This window comes from Saimiri boliviensis, chromosome 4 (genome assembly GCF_048565385.1).
Source record: "Saimiri boliviensis isolate mSaiBol1 chromosome 4, mSaiBol1.pri, whole genome shotgun sequence".
Classification (NCBI taxonomy): Eukaryota; Metazoa; Chordata; class Mammalia; order Primates; family Cebidae; genus Saimiri; species Saimiri boliviensis.
In genome coordinates this window covers 14,945,107-14,965,578 of record NC_133452.1, presented here as the reverse complement: position 1 = coordinate 14,965,578, position 20,472 = coordinate 14,945,107, and the positions used below count along the sequence as shown (strand labels likewise).

The following is a 20,472-nucleotide window of genomic DNA, read 5'->3' as shown; positions in this document are numbered from 1 at the left end:
AAAGATGTCACAAACGACTGCATTTTAAAGTAAAAGTATGAGTCAAATTTAGGACAATCTAAGTTACCTAAAAATATGCATTGCTATACAAAGTTTACAAATTTAAATGTATTTATTTAGAAGAAATTGTTTTGAAAACAAGGTCTTGCTCTGTCACCTAGGGTGGAGTGCAGTGGCACAATTGTAACTCACTGCAGCCTCTACCTTCTGGGCTTAAGTGATGCTCTTGCCTCAGCCTCCTGAATGGCTAGGATCACAGTGGCACGCTGCCTCAGTCACTGCCATAGCCTGCCTGGTGAAGGAGGATGTGGGTACATCGAAACACTCTTTTTCCATTGTTCTAGGAAGGAGTGTTGCAGTCAGTGTGGAGGTGGCTGGCAGCACACTTCTTCCGTGACAACTACCATATTCCCGTCCCTTTAAGTATTCTTTCTCACTCTAAGGACGTTTATCACAAGACAGTTGAATCAGATCCTGGCGCCCTGCCATTAAGAAACACTTACTACCAGCGTTTACTTTACTACGCTCTGTGTATTGCCAGTGGTGGCTTGCATTGTCAAAAACATCACCAATTGGAATGTCACCTCAGGTTATATGGACTTGGCAGATTTATGAAATTTATATTTTTCTTGCACAGTATTTATGCTGTAATAGAATGTACTTCTTTGCAAGTTTAACAATAACGTTCAAACTACTGTTTTGGATTTCCCTGAAACGAGTCATAACAATTAAAAAAAAGGAAAGTCCCAGATATTGTCAGAAAAGCAAACTGATTTTTATCTGTGTTAAGTGCATGTAATAATAAATGGTGATCTCTTTGTTAATGGTGCTTTTGGGACCTGACTCACCTTTGAATGTGGTCCACTCCAGAGTTATTTTTTTTTCTCCCAGTTATTTCTATTATTTCATGTAAACACTTTGTTTTCCTTCTCTTTCACTGACTGATGATGAGAAATATTAGCCTGGATGGCACAGTGCAGCAAATGTCATTAATAAAAGGTGTCACAAACCACTGCGTTTTAAAGTAAAAGTATGAGTCAAATTTAGGACAATCTGAGTTAGTTAAGAATATGCATTGCTATACAAAGTTTACAAATTTAAATGTATTTATTTAGAAGAAATTGTTTTGAAAACAAGGTCTTGCTCTGTACCCTAGGGTGGAGTGCAGTGGCACGATCATAACTCACTGCAGCCTCTACCTTCTGGGCTCAAGTGATGCTCTTGCTTCAGCCTCGTGAGAGGCTGGGCCTACAGGTGTGTACCACCACACCTGGCTTATCTATTTTTTTTTTTTAATAGAGATGGAGTCTTTCCATGTTGCCCAGGCTGGTCTTGAACTCCTGGCAATCCTCCTGCCTTGGCCTCCCAGTGCTGGGATTATTGGCATGAGTCACCACACTGGCCACAAAGTTGAATTTAAAAGAAGAGATTCTGGCTGGGTGCCAGAGTTTTCTTTGAGACAGACTGTCTCAAGGAAAAAATAATAGTAATAAAAGGAGAGATTTGCAAAGATTTTCTTTGCAAATGTTCAATGTGCTCTTTGTACTGTGATAACTGTCGTTGCGAGCATTAATGTAGGGCTTTGTAATAGTGGGTGAAGCTTGGAGAACTGAAAAAAAGTCTTAATTCTCTATTTACATAATGCTATTATGCCTCAGCTGGCAGCTTTGATTTACCAAACTTTTAATCTTTTCTTAAAATTGTATTTGTGCTTAAAAAAAAAAAGATACATAAAGTGAAGGAATTGAAAGGGCTAATTTCTGAGTTTCTTTTCAGATCTACAGTTCTTTGATTCTCTACAAGTTTTTCATTTATGGAATTGCACAGTATAAATTCTGAGAAACTGAATAGAGAAATTGAGTAAATCAAATAGATTAATAGCGTAATTCAAACAAAGTATACTGTTTTATCTGGATATGAGTAGATAGGAGACTGTAAGTATTAAATGGCAGAGAAGTGTAACTCTAATGCCACAGTGCATTATTTAGTTGAAAACTTAATTAACCCATTTATTATTCACTTGTAGCTACTTTGACATGATTTTTTAGATTTTTTTCAGTCGTCTTCTTAGAAGATTATTCTTCTACAGTTTCCACATCAGAAGGGGTTTCTAAGGATTAATGATTTAATCAACTAAAAACATTTTTGAGCCTGACATTAGAGTCCCAATTAAATATACTTCATCATTTATCTGGCTGCTGTATTTTTAATTGCTTTAGTGAGTGTATTTTGTCTTTCTTTGGGAATTGAGGGAGGCTAATACTCAGAGGGTGTAAAATGCTTTGGGTTGGGTGCATTTTCCATCCTCTGATGCCACTTGATTCTCCTGGAGGTAAAGTTGAGGTCCCGGCCACAGGGGGAGGCAGTTCTCAGAGGTGGTGGCGCTGACCACCTAGGTGACATTTCAGAAGTTTGTGGTTCTGTTTTTGGTTATCATAATGATTCCAGGGATGGTGGTATTTGGTAGCTGGGGACATAATTGCTGGACATCCTGAAGTGATTAGGTTAATCCCATACGTTGCACATTGTTTGACTGGACCTTAATGGAGGTGAAAAAACACGCATGCAATTAATTATCTGAGCTAGGAACTACTATTAAGTTTCCAACACATAAATTCTGGGGACACATTCATTTTTCCCACAGCTGTAGGGTACTTGGAATTTTCTGGGAAGACGACAACCCAGTAAATAAGGGAAGTATATCTTTTATTTTGCTCAGTACTTTCCCAAGAGTTTTTGCCATTTTGTAAAATCGTGTCATTGATGGTCATACCACCAAGACACACTGGCAATTGTCTGTGGTGAAGCTTGGGACAAGGTCTGTAGACCCAGTGGCTGGCAGCTTCCTCACGGCTTCCAGAGAGGTTCTGCTGCCATTTACCTATTGAGCATAATTCAAACAAAGTATTCAAACACACGGTTTTTATTTATAAATGACTTACCATTTATTTTTCTTCTCGTGTTATTTTTAGGGTAGTATGATGCTTTTGAAGAAACTATGTATGAAGGTAGGGAGGTAGATTATATTAAGAATGATTTTTATTTCAGGATAGTAAAAGTATATATTATCAAAAAGGACCCTTTGAATACGAGAGTATTAAAAATTAGTGTATGATAATATATGCTTTGAAGCATGAAAAACATATTTTAAAAAGAGTTTTCATTCTCATGCCTGGTACTTCTAGTCTATTTCAAATGAACCCTCAGTCCACATGTTGAAGCACAGCTTTTTCTGATGCAGTCACTGCTGTCTTAGTTCATTAGTACACGTGCTACTTAGTACAGTAATGTGCTGCTCAGTACAGTAAGTGCTACTCAGTACAGTAATGTGCTACTTAGTACAGTAATGTGCAATCACTACAGTAATGTGCTACTCAGTACAGTAACGTGCCACTCAGTACAGTAGCACATTAGTTTGTGCTGCTTTAAAGAGTACCACACACGGGGTAATTTGTAAACAGATTTACTGGCTCATCGTCCTAGAGGCTGGGAAGTCCAGTGTCAAGGTGCCATTAGGTTTGGTGATTCTGATTCCAAGATGGCACTGTGAACGCTGTGTCCTCATATGGCTGAAGGTGGAAGAGTAAACAGCGGAACAGAGCAAAGCCACTCCTGAGGGCCCTATTTATCATGCCATCAATATTCATGAGTTATGGGTAGAGCCCTCATGACCTAAACACCTCCCGCTAGGTTCTACCTCCCAGTGCTGTTGCATTGAAGATTAAGTTTCAAGCACATGAATTCCAGGGGACACATTCAAACCATAGCAACTACCATTATTAATTTCTCAAAAAAAAAAAAAAAAAAGTCATTTTGTACCTAAGAGGAGAAGACAAATGTTCTCCTGTCACTTTGCATTTCTTGTTTTTGGCTACGGATTAATATCATCTTGAGATGCTTAATTTAACTTCTCTTTAATTGCTGTTCCTGAGAACTTGGGAGGTATTCTCAGGCTTTGGGGTGGAATGGTTCTTAGATCACTTTTCCTGGGAACCAGTTGTCTGTCCTCACGAGACCCAGTCCTGGCTGCTGGAAAGGCAGAGGAAGTCTTCCCCACATGTCCTTACCGTCAGGAGCTGCCTGGCGTCTCCAGGGTCTGCTGGCGGTCCCCTGTGGGGTGTCCAGGGAGTACAAGAACGTTGTTGCATAGTCTCTCGCTGCCTGGTTGAGTAAGGAGGAGGCTGCCAGCAAGACTTGGATTATGGGGTGGCATCAGCCAGATGAACCGTACGTAGCTGCCTGAGAAGAATCAGGCTTCCTTAGGGTTAAACCACAGGTGAGATGCTGGCAGGGACACCCCACGCAGGCCAGGCCTTCTCCCAAGCTTCCCATTGCAGCCCGTTTCCAGAGAATTCCCCTCTGTGCCTGTCACAGTGATCGCCTAGATCTGTTGGTGCTTTCTGGGCAACAGGAGAAAGAGATGGCAAAACCTACACGTTTGCATATTAACTGTGCTGGGTTGGATTTGGAAATGATGTAACTGTACATTTTCAATTCAGATTACGAGCTGTGTGGGCGAGGCAACCTTAACTTCAACATTTCCTGATATTTCTGTTTTTAAGTTGGTACCCAGGATGGTCCTTTAACATAGGTTTTACCATTTCATTGTAAAGGATCTGGCGTTGCCAGTGACTTGGCTGACAGTGGTGCTAATGGGCTAGGTATGGACGCACAGTTCCTGAGGAAGCTGAACGATGACCAGGTGCTCAGACCTAAAGCCGCACGTGTTCCCCAGTGGTCTGTAAGAAGCGATAGGCTGTGCGGAAGAGTAGGAGGCAGGCGTTTTCCATGTGGCCTGCCTGGAGTGTCATCCTTCTCCATGGTGTGTTGATTAAAGGAGAAAGATGGCTGGGCCTGATCTCATGACTTCTCTGGCCATGGCACCTTGTACTTGGTGGATGCCCAGTGCTGGCACCCATGGGAATGAGGGAAGAAATAAATTAAATGATAGATGCAAATGGAGGAGGCCAGACTGTAACTTGGGACATTGCAGCTCTGCTGATTCACCTGCTAAGGAGAAGCTCTTCCGCTCAGTAGAAGCTCTTGCTGGCCGTGTTAAATGGGAGATTTTTTTCAAATTGCTAGACCTCTGCCCCAAACTGTTAATTTCCATGAGGAATGTGATGACAAAGACAAAAGGATATATTTACCAGATACAAATAGATCTCTTGACTTGAATTTATAATTTTTGTCATGATTTTCAGTCATATTGGCCAGAGGCTTTTTCTGGAGTGAGTCTGAACATCTGTACTGTACAATGCTGAGTGCAGGGCGTGCAGGAAGCAAGGGCTCATTACTGATCTGTTAGGGACAAAGAGCCCCTAAGACATGTTGCACTGTATACGTCCTGATGAGGCCCTCCCAGGTGGGAAGCCAGATTTTCGCCTGGAAGGGGCAGGATATATTTACTCCCTTTAGCAGCTGGTGCTCAGGACGTGGGCAGAATGTAAGGGGCTATGTATAGGCGTTTGGCACCCAGGACAGGATGCCTGTTTCAAACAGCTTTGTAAATCAGCATTCGAGTTTTACCAGCCTCCACTCTTTTTAAAGCCAGTCTTCTGTTCTTCCAGAATGTACTTGTATCTCATGTCTCTTCTATAAAGAACACTAAGGGCACCCTCCTTTTTTTGGGGATACAGGTCTTGGTAAGATCGGAGGCTCCTGGAGCCAGGGATGGCAGCCGTGGACACTGTCCTGCTTGGATTCCCCTGTGCTCTGTCTTATCCAGGATGGTGCTGGCACATTGCTGGTGGCTGCAGGGACTCTGTGTGTGCCCAGATGCATCTCACCTAGGGGAAGCTTGGGTAGTAGAACGCCTCTGAGATTCCCTGTCTTGGAGGATTTCAGGACCTGTCCACAGATGCCTTCTCTTCTCGGATCCATGGGGCCAGCCTCAAGGGAAGCTGGTTCCTTTGGGCCATCCTGTCCAAGCCTGTGCCTCAGAGAGAACCCAGTGGCACCCAAAGTTTCCCTGACGTTAAGGGTGCCAGGGGGTCTGGGGGAGCCCCACTGACTAGAAGCTAAGCCTTCACCCTGGAGTGGGCAGGGTTCTCACAGGAAGGGTATCAATATTCTTTTACCAGGTGTACATTGCCCTCTTTTTCATGCTTACCTGAAACAAATCTCTTCCTTTATAAGTGAGTGAGTGCCTCTTTGCCTCTTTTATAAGCGGCAAACAGTGGTGCAGGGAGTTTTCAGCGTTTAAGTTCCAAAATCTTGTGAAGAGATTGACTCAGATGTCTCAGGATTCACTCGGCACCCGCTTTTGACATCAGCTGTGCTATTTTCACTAGCATCCATCTGGTACCTCGGCTTGGGCTCCAAAGCTCCGTATGCCCTTGCCACAGCTGAGTTCTTGGTGGGACTCAAGGCCTTGTTCATCTTTATGTCCCTAGTACTTGGTACATGCCTGATGGACAGCAGGGGCTGTGAAATCCCCGTCATGAATGAATGTGCACGTGGATCGTGTGTCATATTTCCTGTACTTGATATAACTCTTCGGAAATACCAAGGCTCCTTATTTACAAGGTAAAGGCAGCACGAATGCAAATTTGATTCTGTAACCTAGGTAATGCACTTTTACATTGTATGGCTTCTGTGACATGACTCTTTTTTGATGGCTTTATGCTTCTCTTTTACTTCTTTGTATAAAGAAAAGTACCTCTCTTGAAGGTCACCCTCTCCTGTACCCTTATGCACTGATGTTTCCACGATTCTCTCCTCGGTCTTCTTGATGTCATCCACCCCATTGGCTTCACTGCTATGAATCCAAACCCACATCTCGGATGACTTCCAAATCCATGTCTCCGTGAAGGCCCTTCTGGGCTTTGGACTCTGGACTCCCCGACCACTGGAAGCCTCCCACCGCATGGCTTGCATGTCTCAGACTCAGCATCGCAGAAGCTAAGCTCATTATTCCTACCTCTGTCCTTGCTGCGTTCCCCATCTACCCAGTCACCGAGGACACAGAAGCCAGGCATCTCCCTCGATGCCTCTCCTTTCCATGTCTTCTTTTTTATCTACCTCCTCAAATGCTCAACCATCCCTGACTTTTTTCTGTTGCTCTCTTCTGTGATCTTCTGGTCCTTACACCTTGTGCCTGTGGTGTCACTGTGACTTTGTGTTCCATCCGTCTGTCCATGGAGGGCGCTCTTCCGTCTCTGCCCTACTCTCTGCAGCCACACTCGGCAAGTTCGCCACGTTCCCTGACGGTGCCCGGCTCCTCCTCGCATTTGTCTTTCCTCAGGTCACTTCCAGTCCCAGAAGCCCTTCTCCCCATGGCCCACCCTGCCTTGTCATCTTCAGCTTGAAAGTCAAACACTCCCCCAACACGAAGACTTTGCTTAAGTGTCTGCTTCCTTTGAAGTTGTTTTTTTTTTTTTTTTTTTTTTTTTTTTTTTTTTTTTGAGATGGAGTTTTGCTCTTTTTCCCCAAGCTGGAGTACCATGGCACAATCTCAGCTCACGCAACCTCCACCTCCTGGGTCAAGCAATTGTCCTGCCTCAGCCTGCTGAGTAGCTGGAATTACAGGTGCCACCACCACGCCCAGCTGATTTTGTATTTCTAGTGGAGACGGGGTTTCTTCGTGTTGGTCGGGCTGGTCTCGAGCTCCCCGCTCAGGTGATCCACCTGCCTCTGCCTCCCAAAGTGCTGGGATTACAGGTGTGAGCCACCGCACCCAGCCCCTTTGATGTATTTTAAGGGCCCGGGGAGAGTTAACTTTCTTCTCAAGTGTCCCCACTCAGCGGCGTGTGGGCTTTCCTCATATCATCGGTGACACCTGGTTGCATGCATCTCTCTGCCCCCCTCTTCCTCACCAGTTGCCTCTCCCCAGACTAGAAGCAGCCCTTGAGAGCATTTTACTCATTTTGGTATTCCCAGCTCCTAGCCCACAGTGTCTGGAAAACAGCGACTACTCAGGAAGTGTGTGCTAAATGCGTGGACAGAGGGATGCACTCGGGCTGGATGCAGTAGGAGTGAGGGCTGGCGTTCTTTTGTGACTTACTGACGTTGGTCTCCCTTAAGCCGAGGTGTACACATCAGAGAAAGGCAGTCCTGGAGGACAGCGGTGGGTCGCTTGTGGTTGAGGGTCTCATCTTCCTTCCCGTGCAGTCAGCCTGCTGGTGAGGGGACTGCCTCTGTGTTGTGGCATTAGGGGACTAGAGGAGGCAGGCCCAACCATCCCTGCCTGTCATTGCTACCAAAATGTCCCCAGGGACACCTCCTGCCTTTTGGATCAGCACTGCCTTCCCTTGGCTAACTTAATTCTGCAGCCAGCAACAGTGAAGTGTGACTGAGATTGTCTGGTCCTTATCTGGATGAGATTAGGGTGTTGGATGAGGTAATGGAAGAAAAAAATTGGAGCTGCAGAATTCTGTACATCATTGGATGTTTTCTGGAGGCCTTCCCTGTCTTAGAAGTGACTGACTGTGTAGTGGTTGGCAATATCAGCATGAACCAGCTGCTGGCATTCTTGTCTATCTGCTGTGCCCGCCTCTAAGGGTTCCCCTAGCTTCCAAAGGTTCTCCTGAGACCATCTTCCCTGCCCTCATCATGCTGGGCAGTTTCTTTGTAAGTCTATTCAAGCCTCTTGGGCCCAGATTAGCTCAGATCGATTTCTTATTGTACGTGACTGGGATCGGAAACCATCTGGTTTCACCTAGTTGAGGGGACATGCTATCAAATACGTGAATTACAATGACTGGAAAACTGTGTGCTCTACATATTTCATATTATTTATTTACATTTTTAATGTTTTAATTTACTTACATTTAAACATTTTTATTTTTCCATTTTATTACTTTTAAGCCTCCCTCCCTCCCTCTTTCCCTCCCTCCCTCCCTCCCTCCTTCCCTCCCTCCCTCCCTCTTTCCCTCCTTCCCTCCCTCCTTCCCTCTCTCTCTCCCTCCCTCTTTCCCTCCCTCTCTCCCTCCCTCCCTCCCTCCCTCTCTCCCTCTCTCCCTCCCTCTTTCCCTCCCTCTCTCCCTCCTTCCCTCCCTCCCTCTCTCCCTCCCTCCCTCCCTCCCTCCCTCTTTCCCTCCCTCTCTCCCTCCCTCCCTCTCTCCTTCCCTCTTTCCCTCCCTCCCTCCCTCTCTCTCTCCCTCCCTCTTTCCCTCCCTCTCTCCCTCTCTCCCTCCCTCCCTCCCTCCCTTCCTTCCTTTCCTTTCCTTTTTCTTTTCTTTTTCCTTCTTGACAGAGTCTCATTCTGTCACCGAGGCTGGAGTACAGTGTCAGGATTACCACTCACTGCAGCCTTGATCTCCTGTTCTCAAGCAATCCTCCTGCCTCAGCTCTCCAAAAGCAGCTGGGATTATAACCACATACCACTGTGCCTGATCATTTTTTTTTTAAATTATTTTTTGTAGAGACACGGTCTCGATATGTTGCCCAGTGTGGTCTCAAACTCCTGGTGTTACATGATTCTCCCACCTTGGCCTCTCACAGTGCTGAGATTACAGGCATGAGCCACCACACCTGGCTCATATTATTTCTTGACCTTTACTCTGTAAGTTACTAAGGGTTTGCTGATCCTCTTGGGACTTTCAAGTTAGGATGAAATTGTGGTTGGTGCCAGCAAAAGAATCATTCTTGTAAACGAGCAAGTCATAGATTGTAGTAAGTATAATATTACATCATTGGTTTCAACGATTCCCTGGTAATTTTGCCTTCACTTAGCCAAAAATAGGAAAATACCAACAAAGTTGTTGCTCTTTGATTGTCGGTCCAAATAAATTACCTAAGACTAGAGCTTAGTGGAGTATCGTTTACACAACAATGAGAAGAGTGACAGGGCATTGAAGTCATTATTTTGATTGGTCTCTTTTGACCAAAACAGGCAGATGTTGCCTTTTCCATTAGCAAGAGCCTAGCTCTGTTTTGGAAGGCCATCTGTGTGCATAATTGTAACCTCAGTGTGATTCAGGACTGCTCTGTGCTGCCTCCCGGGTTCTTTTCTTCTTTCCTTTCTCCGTCTGAGCCTTTAAACCAGGCGATATTATTTTCTGCAAATGGCCAAACTCATGTGTATTTTTATCATTTTTCATGCAGATTTCAGCAACGTCCCTGATATCACCACAGGTCTGAAAAGGAGTCAGACAGATGGCACTCTGGATCAGGTTTCCCACAGGGAGAAAATGGAGCAGACATTCAGGGTAAGATACTGACCCAAATTGCAACCCTAGAACCGGGCAGGCAGTTAGTTCCCACCTTTACCCGAGGTGAGAGAAGGAGGTGGAGTTACCTGTCTCTACGTCCAGCAGTTGATACAAACATAGATATTTTAGGAAACCAGCTTCCTGATTTATGTATGTTTTCAAAGTGAAGTACTAATCGGAACCATTTACATCAGCCAGACCTCCTCCGTGACTTCTGCTGTGCCAGCAAAGAGCAGTGCACACCGTGCTGTTCATACATTGTGTTGGTTTTGCTTAGGGATTTTGACAAGGAAAACTTTGTCAAAAGGTGTGAATTACTGTTCTCTTTCTTTCTTGCATTTTTTTTTTTTCTGGCTGAAGATAAATTATTTTTGGAATGTTGTCATTTTGTGTGATAAAATATATCTAACATACAATATGCCTTTTTTACTATTTTTAAGTGTATACTTCTGTGGCATTAAGTATATTCACATTGGTTTGCAACCACCATCATCAGAACTTTTTCATTATCCCAGACGGAAACTCTGTACTCCTTAAACAAGAACTGTTTCTCCCATGTTCAACTCCCTGATAATGTCTGTTCTACTTTCTGTCTTATTTGTCAGTTTCTAGGTACCTCATATATTAGTGGAATCACAGTATTTGTCCTTTTGCTTCTGTCTTATTTCACCTAGCATCACGTCTTCTGGCTGAGTTCACTTAGCATCATGTCTTCTGCGTTCATCCATGTTGTAGCATATGTCAGACTTTGATTCTTTTTTATGGCTGCATAATATTCCACCATATGGATGCACCATATTTTGTTTATCCATTCATCTGTTGATAGACGCTTGGATTATTGCTGCCATGTGGCTATTGTGGGTAATTCTGGAGTGAATGTTGGTGTAAGAATTATCTGCATGAATCCTTGTTTTCAGGCTGAGGAGGGGAATTGCCAGGTCCTGTGGTGATTCCCTGTTTAGCTCTTTGAGCAGCAGCCCATGGTCTCCCACAATGCTGCACTACTATTTGACATTCTTGACAACAATGTAGGAGGCTTTTACTTTATCCACATCCTTGGTAGCATTTGTTACACTCCATTCCTTTCCTGCGTTTTTTTTTTTTTTTTTTTTTTTGAGGTGGAGTTTCGCTCTTGTTACCCAGGCTGGAGTGCAATGGCGTGACCTCGGCTCACCGCAACCTCCGCCTCCTGGGTTCAGGCAATTCTCCTGCCTCAGCCTCCTGAGTAGCTGGGATTATAGGCACACACCACCATGCCCAGCTAATTTTTTGTATTTTTAGTAGAGATGGGGTTTCACCATGTTGACCAGGTTGGTCTCGATCTCTCGACCTCGTGATCCACCCGCCTCGGCCTCCCAAAGTGCTGGGATTACAGGCTTGAGCCACCGCGCCCGGCCCCTTTCCTGCGTTTTTAACTGTTTGTCGTCAGCTACCCTTTTGGAACTGGTCTGATTAACACAATCTGTGTTAATATCCAGTCCAGTTTTAATTGATTTTGAAATTATAAACCTTCTATATGTGTTTTTGGCTTAAATACAAAATAAGAATGGAAGAAATAGAAGCAATGATAGGTATTTGAATGAAAGTTATAAAGTGGAACAATGTCTCAGTTGGGTTTAAACTAACACTGTCACAAGATTCTTAGGGTGTCACCTCACCAGACGGAAGCCTCTGCGTCAGCGGTGCCTTTGCCTGCATTGTGCTCGGGCCTGCTAGGCCCACTCAGCCTGGTAGGCTGTGCTTGACTTGCACTACCAGCCTGCATCCCATGCCTGCCCAGGGTGAGCAGAGTGGTGAGGGGTGTTTGAATGAGCAAGCATGGGGTGTGGCCACCTCATACAGCCAGGCATTCTGGCTGTGGTGGGGCAGGCAGCAGCTCCAGGCTCTAGCACAGGCACCGGCTCTCTGCGAGGCTGTGGCTGGATCAGGCATAGTACGAGAAGCTTCCATGGCCAGCACCAGCACCTGGAAGCTTGCAGATGCCAGGAACTGCTGAGCCCCAAAGACGGTGGCACAACCCTGGTTCAGGAAGCTCCTAGGTCTGGGCTCCCTGAAGGGCTGCAGCTCTTCTCTCCTTCTCGCTTCTCTCCTTGTCGCCCATAACGTGTGGCGAGCAAGGGGCGTGTTTCAGCCCTGTTTGTGTTGTAGCTCTTTCAGCCATGCCATTAGGCAGGTCCTGAATTCTTGTCTCATGTCCAGGAAGAGTGAGGTGTGCGGACAAAGGGAGGGTGAGCAAGGTGAAGAGGAGCTTTATTGAGCTGTAGAACAGCTCAGAGGAAATCCACAGTGGGTAACTTCTCCCCGCAGGCTGGTCATGCTGCAGAGTGTTCACCTCTTAGCAGAGAGCAGACCCAGGAATGGGTAGCTCCTCTCCACAGCTGGTCATCCCGCAGAGTGCTTAGCTCTCAACAGAGAGGAGACCCTGGAATGGGTAGCTCCTCTCCACAGCTGGTTGTCCCATTGTCTCTTTGAGTCTGGCTGAGTCATGGGCTTCAGAGAGGAGGAAGTGATTGGTCCATGGCCATGGGCAGGCCCAGCAAAAGCTCCATAAATTTCCACTCTGGTCTGTGGGACTGGCAGCCTGGCTCTCAGACTTCAGGCCTTTCCTGGCTTAAGGGAGGGCTTTTCTGGGGACCAACCCCTTTTCACCCAGGAGCCTGTCTGCCTCCTGCCACTCTTCAAGGTTCCCAGGCTGTTTGTGCCAAGGGGTGCTTACAGGCCAGGGCCAAGCAGCCCTCAGTCCCCTGTCAGCCTGGATCTCATGTTCATTGGTGCCCAAAGTACAGCAGAGGGCTGGCGTGTCAGCACTGCTCTGAGTGTGTGCACACCTGGCTGGGTTGCAGCAGTGCCTGGGCTCAGACTCAACTTTGCTCCAAGACCGTAGCAGGTGCCGGGAGTGGGAAGAAGCCAGGCAGTGGGACCAGGCCACTTCTGAGCCTGCCAGGACAGAGGGGTGCTTTCCAAGCCCCTGAGAGTGCAGAGATGCCTGGGCTCACAGGTACAAACTAGACAGCGGCAGCAGTGCCTGGGAGGGCGGAGCTCTTGCCTGCTCCTGGCCCTCAAGACCACAGGGATGTATAGTTCTGGAGCCTCGGCTGGGCAGCTACAGCTGTGCCCAAGGAGCGTCAGGCTCCTGCCCTGCCACTTCAGGGTTGGGTAGGGCTTCCACATTCCCGGCTCCTGCTAGCTCCGTGGAGCACACAGCCCTGGCTGTGCCTCCCCCATGCAGTTGGCGTCATGGCAGTGGCTGTTCCAGATGGCCATGGCTACCATCAACACCACCAGGAGCCAGGCCATGGCACACCCATGGGAGGAGCCATGTGGGATACCTTTTGGGGGTTGGTGACATCCCCTGTGTGTGGGGAGTACCAGGTTATAGCCTGCCAGCTTCCAAAGGGATACCAGCAGCTGTGGGCTCTCAGCCTCCCCTCTCTTCTCCCTTTCCCTTCCTCACTCCCGGCTCCCTTCTCCCATTTTCCATGTACCTTCTTCCAAGATTCTCCTCCCTCTCCTCCTTATTCCTGATGCAAAGCAAATCCTCAGCTGCCTTCGCTGGCCTGGTTATGTCCCAGTTTGCAATTTATTTTACTAAACTGCAATTCATCAGCATTTTTAGTCCTTCTACTCTGCGTAGTAGGTTATTTGCTTTTGGGAACTCAATATCGTATCTAATATTCATTGGCTTTTTTTTATGAAGCAGTGGATCCTAGACCATCAAATAGATGTGTTTTTATAACTTTGTCTTAAATTATTTTAAAACATTTTAATAATAAAATAGATATGGGGGTCTCACTATGTTGCTGAGGCTGGTCTCAAACTCCTGGGCTTGAAAGATCCTCCCGCTCTAGCTTCCCCAGGTGCTGAGATTACAGGTGTGAGTCACTGACCTTGCCTTAAAATTTTTTAGAAAATCAAATCCTCCTGAAACACTGATGGAGCAAGGCCATGTGTTTAAGTTAAGTGTGCCTGTGGGTGCTCCGGCACAGGATGGCAGCTTGAGGGAACTCACTTAACACCGTGAGGGATAATGAGTTCTCCTCTCATATGAACTGCTTGAGTTACACATCAAAGCTCTTAAGAAGGAAATTGAATTTTTCCCCAAAGGTTATCTTATTTTAAGACTCAGAAAAATAGATACGCAAAAAGTGAGCCTCAGTTAAGGCCATTGCAAACACTGTTACTTAGCAGTGCCTGTCGTCACTAAGCAAAACATTTACAAAGTGCACATGGGAGCATCAGACGTTTAGAAGAGGGGCAAAAGGTGCAATCAGGGTAAAATTGGGGCCGTCTGAGCTTCAGTCTTCATTGTTAGAAGTGGGGACAGGAGAAAGCAAATAACACCAGAGAACACAGAAGAAAGAATTCATTAGAAGAATATGAGCATGTTAAGCGTGTGCTGTAAAATTCCTCTCAGGTCTAATGTTGTTATCACCTTACCTTTTTTAGATACGAATATTTTTATGTATAATGATGGATTTCAGTACTTTTTTTTTTTTTGAGACAGAGTCTCGCTCATTCACTCAGGCTCATTCACTCAGTTCAGTAGTGCGATCTCGGTTTACTGCAACCTCCGTCTCCCAGGTTCAGGCAATTCTTCTACCCCAGCCTCCTGAAGAGCTGGGACTACAGGCACATGCCACCATGCTTGGCTAATTTTTGTATTCTTTTTTTAGTAGAGACAGTGTTTCACTATATTGACCAGGCTGGTCTCGAACTCCTAACCTCGTGATTTGTCTGCCTCAGCCTCCCAAAGTGCTGGGATTATAGGCATATGCCACCACACCCAGCCAGATTTCAGTACATTTTAAAAAAATCTTCATTAAAAACCTAGCAGTTACTCTGTTTCCAAGTTTTTTGTTCCCTGAAAAAGAAGAATCAGTGGCCAACAAAAGTAAAATCTGTGGTGGACATTAGTGAAAAGAAAAAGAAATTCAAATGTAAGGATGACATTACTTTCTGTTCTGTGGGTTTTGTTTTCTTTTTTAAACCTCTTGGAAACATCAAGTTATGTTTAAAGCAATCCTCTTCTGTTTTTTAAAAAAATTGTTTTAAATTTTGTTTTTTTGAGACAAGGTCTTGCTCTGTTATCTAGGCTGGAGTGCAGTGCTGTGATCTTGGCTCACTGCTGCGTTGACCTCCGGGCTCAAGCGATCCTCCCACCTCAGCCTCACCAAGTAGCTGGGACCACAGGTGCCTGGCACCATGCCCAGATAATTTTGTTCAGTTTTTGTAGAGATGAGGTCTCATTGTGTTGCCCAGTCTGGTCTCAAACTCCTGGGCTCATGTCATCCTCCTGCTTCAGCCTCCCAGTGTGCTGGGTTTACATGTGTGAGCCACTGCACCCAGCCCTCTTCTGTTTTTAAAGTGGTGACGTGGAGGTTTCTGGTACATGAGTGTGCGCTGAGAGTGGATTTTTTGGGCCTTCTGTGTGCCATGTTCTCAGAAGGTGGTCTCTCAGGGAGAAGACCTGGGTTTCCTGTCCTAGCCCAGCTGGTCTTCTCAGGGGTCATTAACTTCTTTTCAGATTAGACCCTGGTTGAACCTGGGCTGTTTGGGATATTTTACTAACAACTATTCTAGACATTAGAATAAAGAATAATTTCCCCTGAAAATCAAATGAAGCCTGGTTTGATGGAGCACAGCTGTACCCAGGGCTTTTGACAGCCCCGCAATTTCTGCAAATGGTTCCTAATTGATTGCCTTCTTGTCTGTAAGGGTGCCTATTACTGTCATGGCTCTTTGTGTGACCCTGTCAGCCTCTCCTGTAGGGGGGATTTTTTTTCCCCCAGTATTGTTGGCAATTAGCATGTGCTATTGTAATAGTTTGGAGTTTGAAAGGACTATACAATGTCCCTTTGAGTGAGGAGGTTGAAAGAGTTTTCAGTTTGTTCTGGGAACTTGAGGTGTGTTAGGCAGTCCCCACTGACATGCTGCCTGCACTCCACCTTCCGAGCTGACTGTGAGGCTCAAGAGACGTGGCCTTCTGTGATCCCGTTGTCACCACGTCTGCGGTAACCCGGTGCCTTTCTAGAGCAGGCAGGCTCCTGGCATGGGTGGAAACAGAGCAGGGGGCCAGCCTCCCCCAATCGCCGGCGCTGCCGTGGAGGAAGAGCTTGGTGGCGCTAGGACGTCCTTGTGAATGTGACTTGGAAGAGCAGTTTGGGATTTTTTTTTCATTGCCTAGGGATGAGAGGGAGAGACAACGCGTGTCTTACACATCTCCCCACAGCCGACTTAGATGTGATCCGATCTCCCAGAGGGAGCAGGTTTCTTTGAACTTTTCCTTTTTATGTACAGCATGTAAGTAAACAAGGGCTTTGATTTTTGTGGGTAAAGATTTGGATCCGAATGTAGGCATGCTTGCACAGTTTCCTTTTCTTGATTGAAAGTTGCTTTTGCTCTAAATATGTCTACAGACTGATATGCAGATGAGAAGAGATGCCTTTCTCCCCAGAAGGGATTCTGACAGTGATCCTTACAGGCTTTTTACAGCTAAGGACAGGAGAACTTCTTTTGGATACTCGTTCTGGAGCACTGTCACTGTTTCTGATTCCAAGGTCTTGAACTTCATCTCTGAAATAGTTATATCTTTCTGAAATATAAAGATATCAGAAAGGCCTAGGGAAATATTTGCTCCGTGAAATATGCTTGAAAAGAGAGAAAGGAATAATTTGAATGCAGCAATTAATTTTATGCCTGTAAAATTTACTTGGAGCATAGCACATATTAATACTTACATTGGGTTTAATGCTGTAAAAGAAAATCCACAAACATGAAACCCGTTTTCTACAAGGTAAGCAGAGTTTTTAATGTAGTTATTCCTGAGGAAATAATTTTTCAGCTTTGTGGAAGAATTTTATGTAATCACCTAGTGTAGCTTTGGCAGGGATTATTTTTGCCGTTTGTAGGCGTTGTGTTGATGGAACAGAGAGCATTGAGAATCTGGAGATACACGGTGTGACTACTGTGTGTTGTGCTCTTGGCAATTGAATCATGTTTAAGATATATTTTGTCCTGTTTATTGTTTCTAGGCAGAAAAAAAAAAGAACGTACCCTAGTGGCTATGGTTTTTAGTACCCAGCGTGAATAAAACTTGCATTTAATATTTAATTTCTGCTCACCCACTTAGCTAACCTTTTGAGTTTTTTGCACATGAATTGCTTTTAAGAGATTGCCTGTCTAAGAAGCTGAAGGAAAAGAAAAAAATTATTAGACCACATGATTTGCTTTCAGCATTCTTGGAGTATTCGCCTTCCTTCAGTGTGTACTTGCCTGCATTATTGCAAGAGCTTTCTGGTTATGTTTTTGTTAGGAAGTCAAGCTGAAAGGTAACTTATTTATAAACCGTCATCTTTCTCCATGGTTGCTGTTCACTAGACATATAAAATCATGATGCTTTTCTTAAAACCAGACATGCCCATTTCTGAATGCAAGTTATTTGACTAAATTCCTATTTTAACGAACAGAGAGATGGCATCATGCTTTGTCCCTGAAAAATGGTTTGGGGTGTGGCACTCTCCAGCAGGAAGACAATGATCTGTCACAAAGACCTAATTCCAGGTAGCCCTTTCATGGAGGCAGTGCTGTGTTGGGAACAACTCTTGACCTGATACTTGGAAACCTGAATTTGTGTCCCTATCCACCAGGCTTTATCATTACGTGACCTTGGCGAGTTACCCAACCTTTCTAAGCCTGTGCATCTTCCTCTGTAAATAAACATAATACCACCACCAATGTCAAAGGGATCACATGAGATTTTGTACAACTAGGAGTCTCGGAAGCACGGGAAAGAGGGTTAGTCTGTGCACTGCCCCTTCCTGGTGTGTCTCCCATGTATATGTGTATTTGAATGTTTTGCCTGCTGCTCACCTAATGGCTTCTTGATCTGGGATCTGATGTCAGGTAGGAAATTGTGAACAAATAGCACCTCAATAAAATGTTATTGAAAGTAAGACATCTGCACGCCTTAAACATCTGAGCTGCCTACCCGGTGTTCTTAAAGTCAGTGCCAGTGGTCAACTTCTCCTGAAACATCCCATGAGATGAAAACGAATCAGAAGCCAAAAGCTGTGAGAATTGGGTCCTCTTTGTTGTCTGCATGGAGACAAAGCCTGCTCACCGTGTAGCCACTTTTTCTTATGTATAGTGTCGCAAATGGATGAGCTTTTCCCAAGGGTCGCTTCAAGTGACCAAATGAAAATAGCGTATGTTAGCTCTGACTTTCTCTTTAGCAGGAGTAGGCTGTGAACACTGAGATGCTTAGTGAAGCATCAGACATTCTGCCAGCTGAGGACGGCTTACGGACTTTGCCCCTCCTGGAAGAGAGGTGGCAAGGACATGGATCGCCAGGGGTCAGAGTTGGGTGGAGTGTGACCCCAGCCCCATATGCCTCATTCTGCCTCTCTAACACCACACTTCCTTTGGGCAGACACTTGGAGGCAAGTTTGTGGACTTGTTTGAAACGATTGTGCTTAGTTTTTGTTGGAGTCTAAAAGGCGATTTGATCTCTTTGTAGTTCACTGGATTTTGTGTGTGTGTGTGTAAATTTCCTATTTTCCATGCTCCAGAGTATTCCTTCCCTGCTCTTCTTGGCCATTAGGGTGGATGTGTCAGGCAGATGCCAGCCCCTTGCTGGGTATGGCAGGAAGACCTGTCCTTTTCTTTGCCAGGGATAACTTACATGCTCTGTTCAACAGGGTTGGCAGTGTCACCTATGTATCAACAGGAAAAACAGAGAAAAAAAAAATGTGAGTGATATTGAGAATCCAGAAGAGAGCATCCCAACCAAGTGGCTGCATGGAAGGCCATTTGGCAACGGAGAGCTTATCCTGTAGAGAGGGCTGAATAACACAGCGTGGCAGGAAGGCAAGGGACGAAACTTGCTGGGGGCCTTTCTCGCCATTTCTTGCAACTGGCCCCTCCCATCAGTCAGGCTGATTCCTCCTGCCAATTGGGTCCTTGAACAGAGGCAAACTAAAACGTGGGCAGTGGGGCTGTTGGCATGGGCGGTGCTGTGTGCTGACTGGGGCCAAAGAGAAATTGCCAGCAACAGGAAGTTGCCTGATGAGTCCTCAGCTGGCTGTGCCTTTGCCAGTTTGGCTTTTAAAACTCAGACATGGGGGTGTTGAGTTGTTAAATGAGACTTTGGCTGAGGCTGTGAGTCTGTGTGCAGCTGTGGCACGGGGCTTGTGTTTTCTCTATTAGACATGGGATACACGTATGTTTAGGAGTGGAGTATCATGCAAGGCAGGGGGACTCGAGCCTGGAGAGACTGGTCTGGAGGTCTGGCGGGCTGCATGGTAAGAACTCTGGGGGCCCTGGGCCAGCCCCGTCCCACCAGTGCTTCTGTCTCCCGATCTGGAAAGTAAGGACGATGGCACCTGGCGCGTGGTGAAGTTGGCAGGAGGCCGGGAGGTCACTGATTGCCCTATTTTCCCATTTCCCTTCTGTCCTTGGATCACGGTAACACTTTTGTCAGCACAACTGGTTTCCCAGCCTCTTTTTTTTTTTTTTGATGAAAAAATGGGGATTTGCTTTACAAACTAGGGACAAAAATAAGACATCATTTTAAACTTGAAGTTGTAGATAATAATTAAGCCTGTCTTACCATTTATTATTATACTTTAAGTTCTGGGATACATGCGCAGAACGTGCAGGTTTGTTACGTAGGTACACACGTGCCATGGTGGTTTGCTGCACCCAGCATCCCATCATCTACATTAGCTATTTGTCCTAATGCTCTCCTTCCCCTGGCACCCCACCCCCGAACGGGCCCTGGTGTGTGCTGTTTCCCTGCCCGTGTCCATGTGTTCTCATTGTCCAACTCCCACTTCTGAGTGAGGAGCCGCGGCGTTAGGTTCTTCTCCTTCCTGTTTTCTGTGCCACAGGGCTTTCCTTCCTGCCTCCCTCTGTCCCTGCTTTCTTCTTCTCCTCTAGACTTTTCTCTTTCATCTTGTTTTTTTCTAGGAAAAAAAAATAACAAGTTATTATTAAGAGTCATCTTCAGAGTCAAAATCAAGAAGTTAAAAAAAAGAGAAGTTCTAGAGAGCAGCGCTGTGAGAGCTGCAGCGTGAATCACCGCGCTGGGTGGGCTGGAGGATCAGGGCCTGCCAGGTGGAACCCTGGCTCTGAAATTAACTTGCTGAGGAGATAATTACCTCCCTTTCCTCATCCTTCCGGGACAGTGATGCACAGGAAAGTGACATGGAGATTCCCCAGAGCTGAGGCCACACAAATATTTGACCTTGACTGAGCAGAGGCTGATCTTCACCTAATGATTTATTTGCCACGTTTATTTCTGATACAGGCTTCTCCTTAC

At 45.6% G+C, this 20,472-nt stretch overlaps 1 protein-coding gene across 8 annotated transcripts in view; it reads left to right on the top strand.

Moving 5' to 3' along the window:
- The window catches only part of TIAM2 (TIAM Rac1 associated GEF 2), a 268,861-nt gene that overhangs the window by 209,058 nt on the left and 39,331 nt on the right, over positions 1-20,472 (top strand). For 7 of the 8 annotated variants that reach the window (XM_074397228.1, XM_074397223.1, XM_074397222.1 and 4 more), the window contains one exon: positions 10,048-10,151. In XM_074397228.1, the coding sequence (XP_074253329.1) occupies positions 10,048-10,151 (104 nt within the window). Of the gene's footprint in view, positions 1-10,047; positions 10,152-11,560; positions 16,455-20,472 lie in introns of those variants that run through there. The other variant, XM_074397226.1, reaches the window with a different exon arrangement.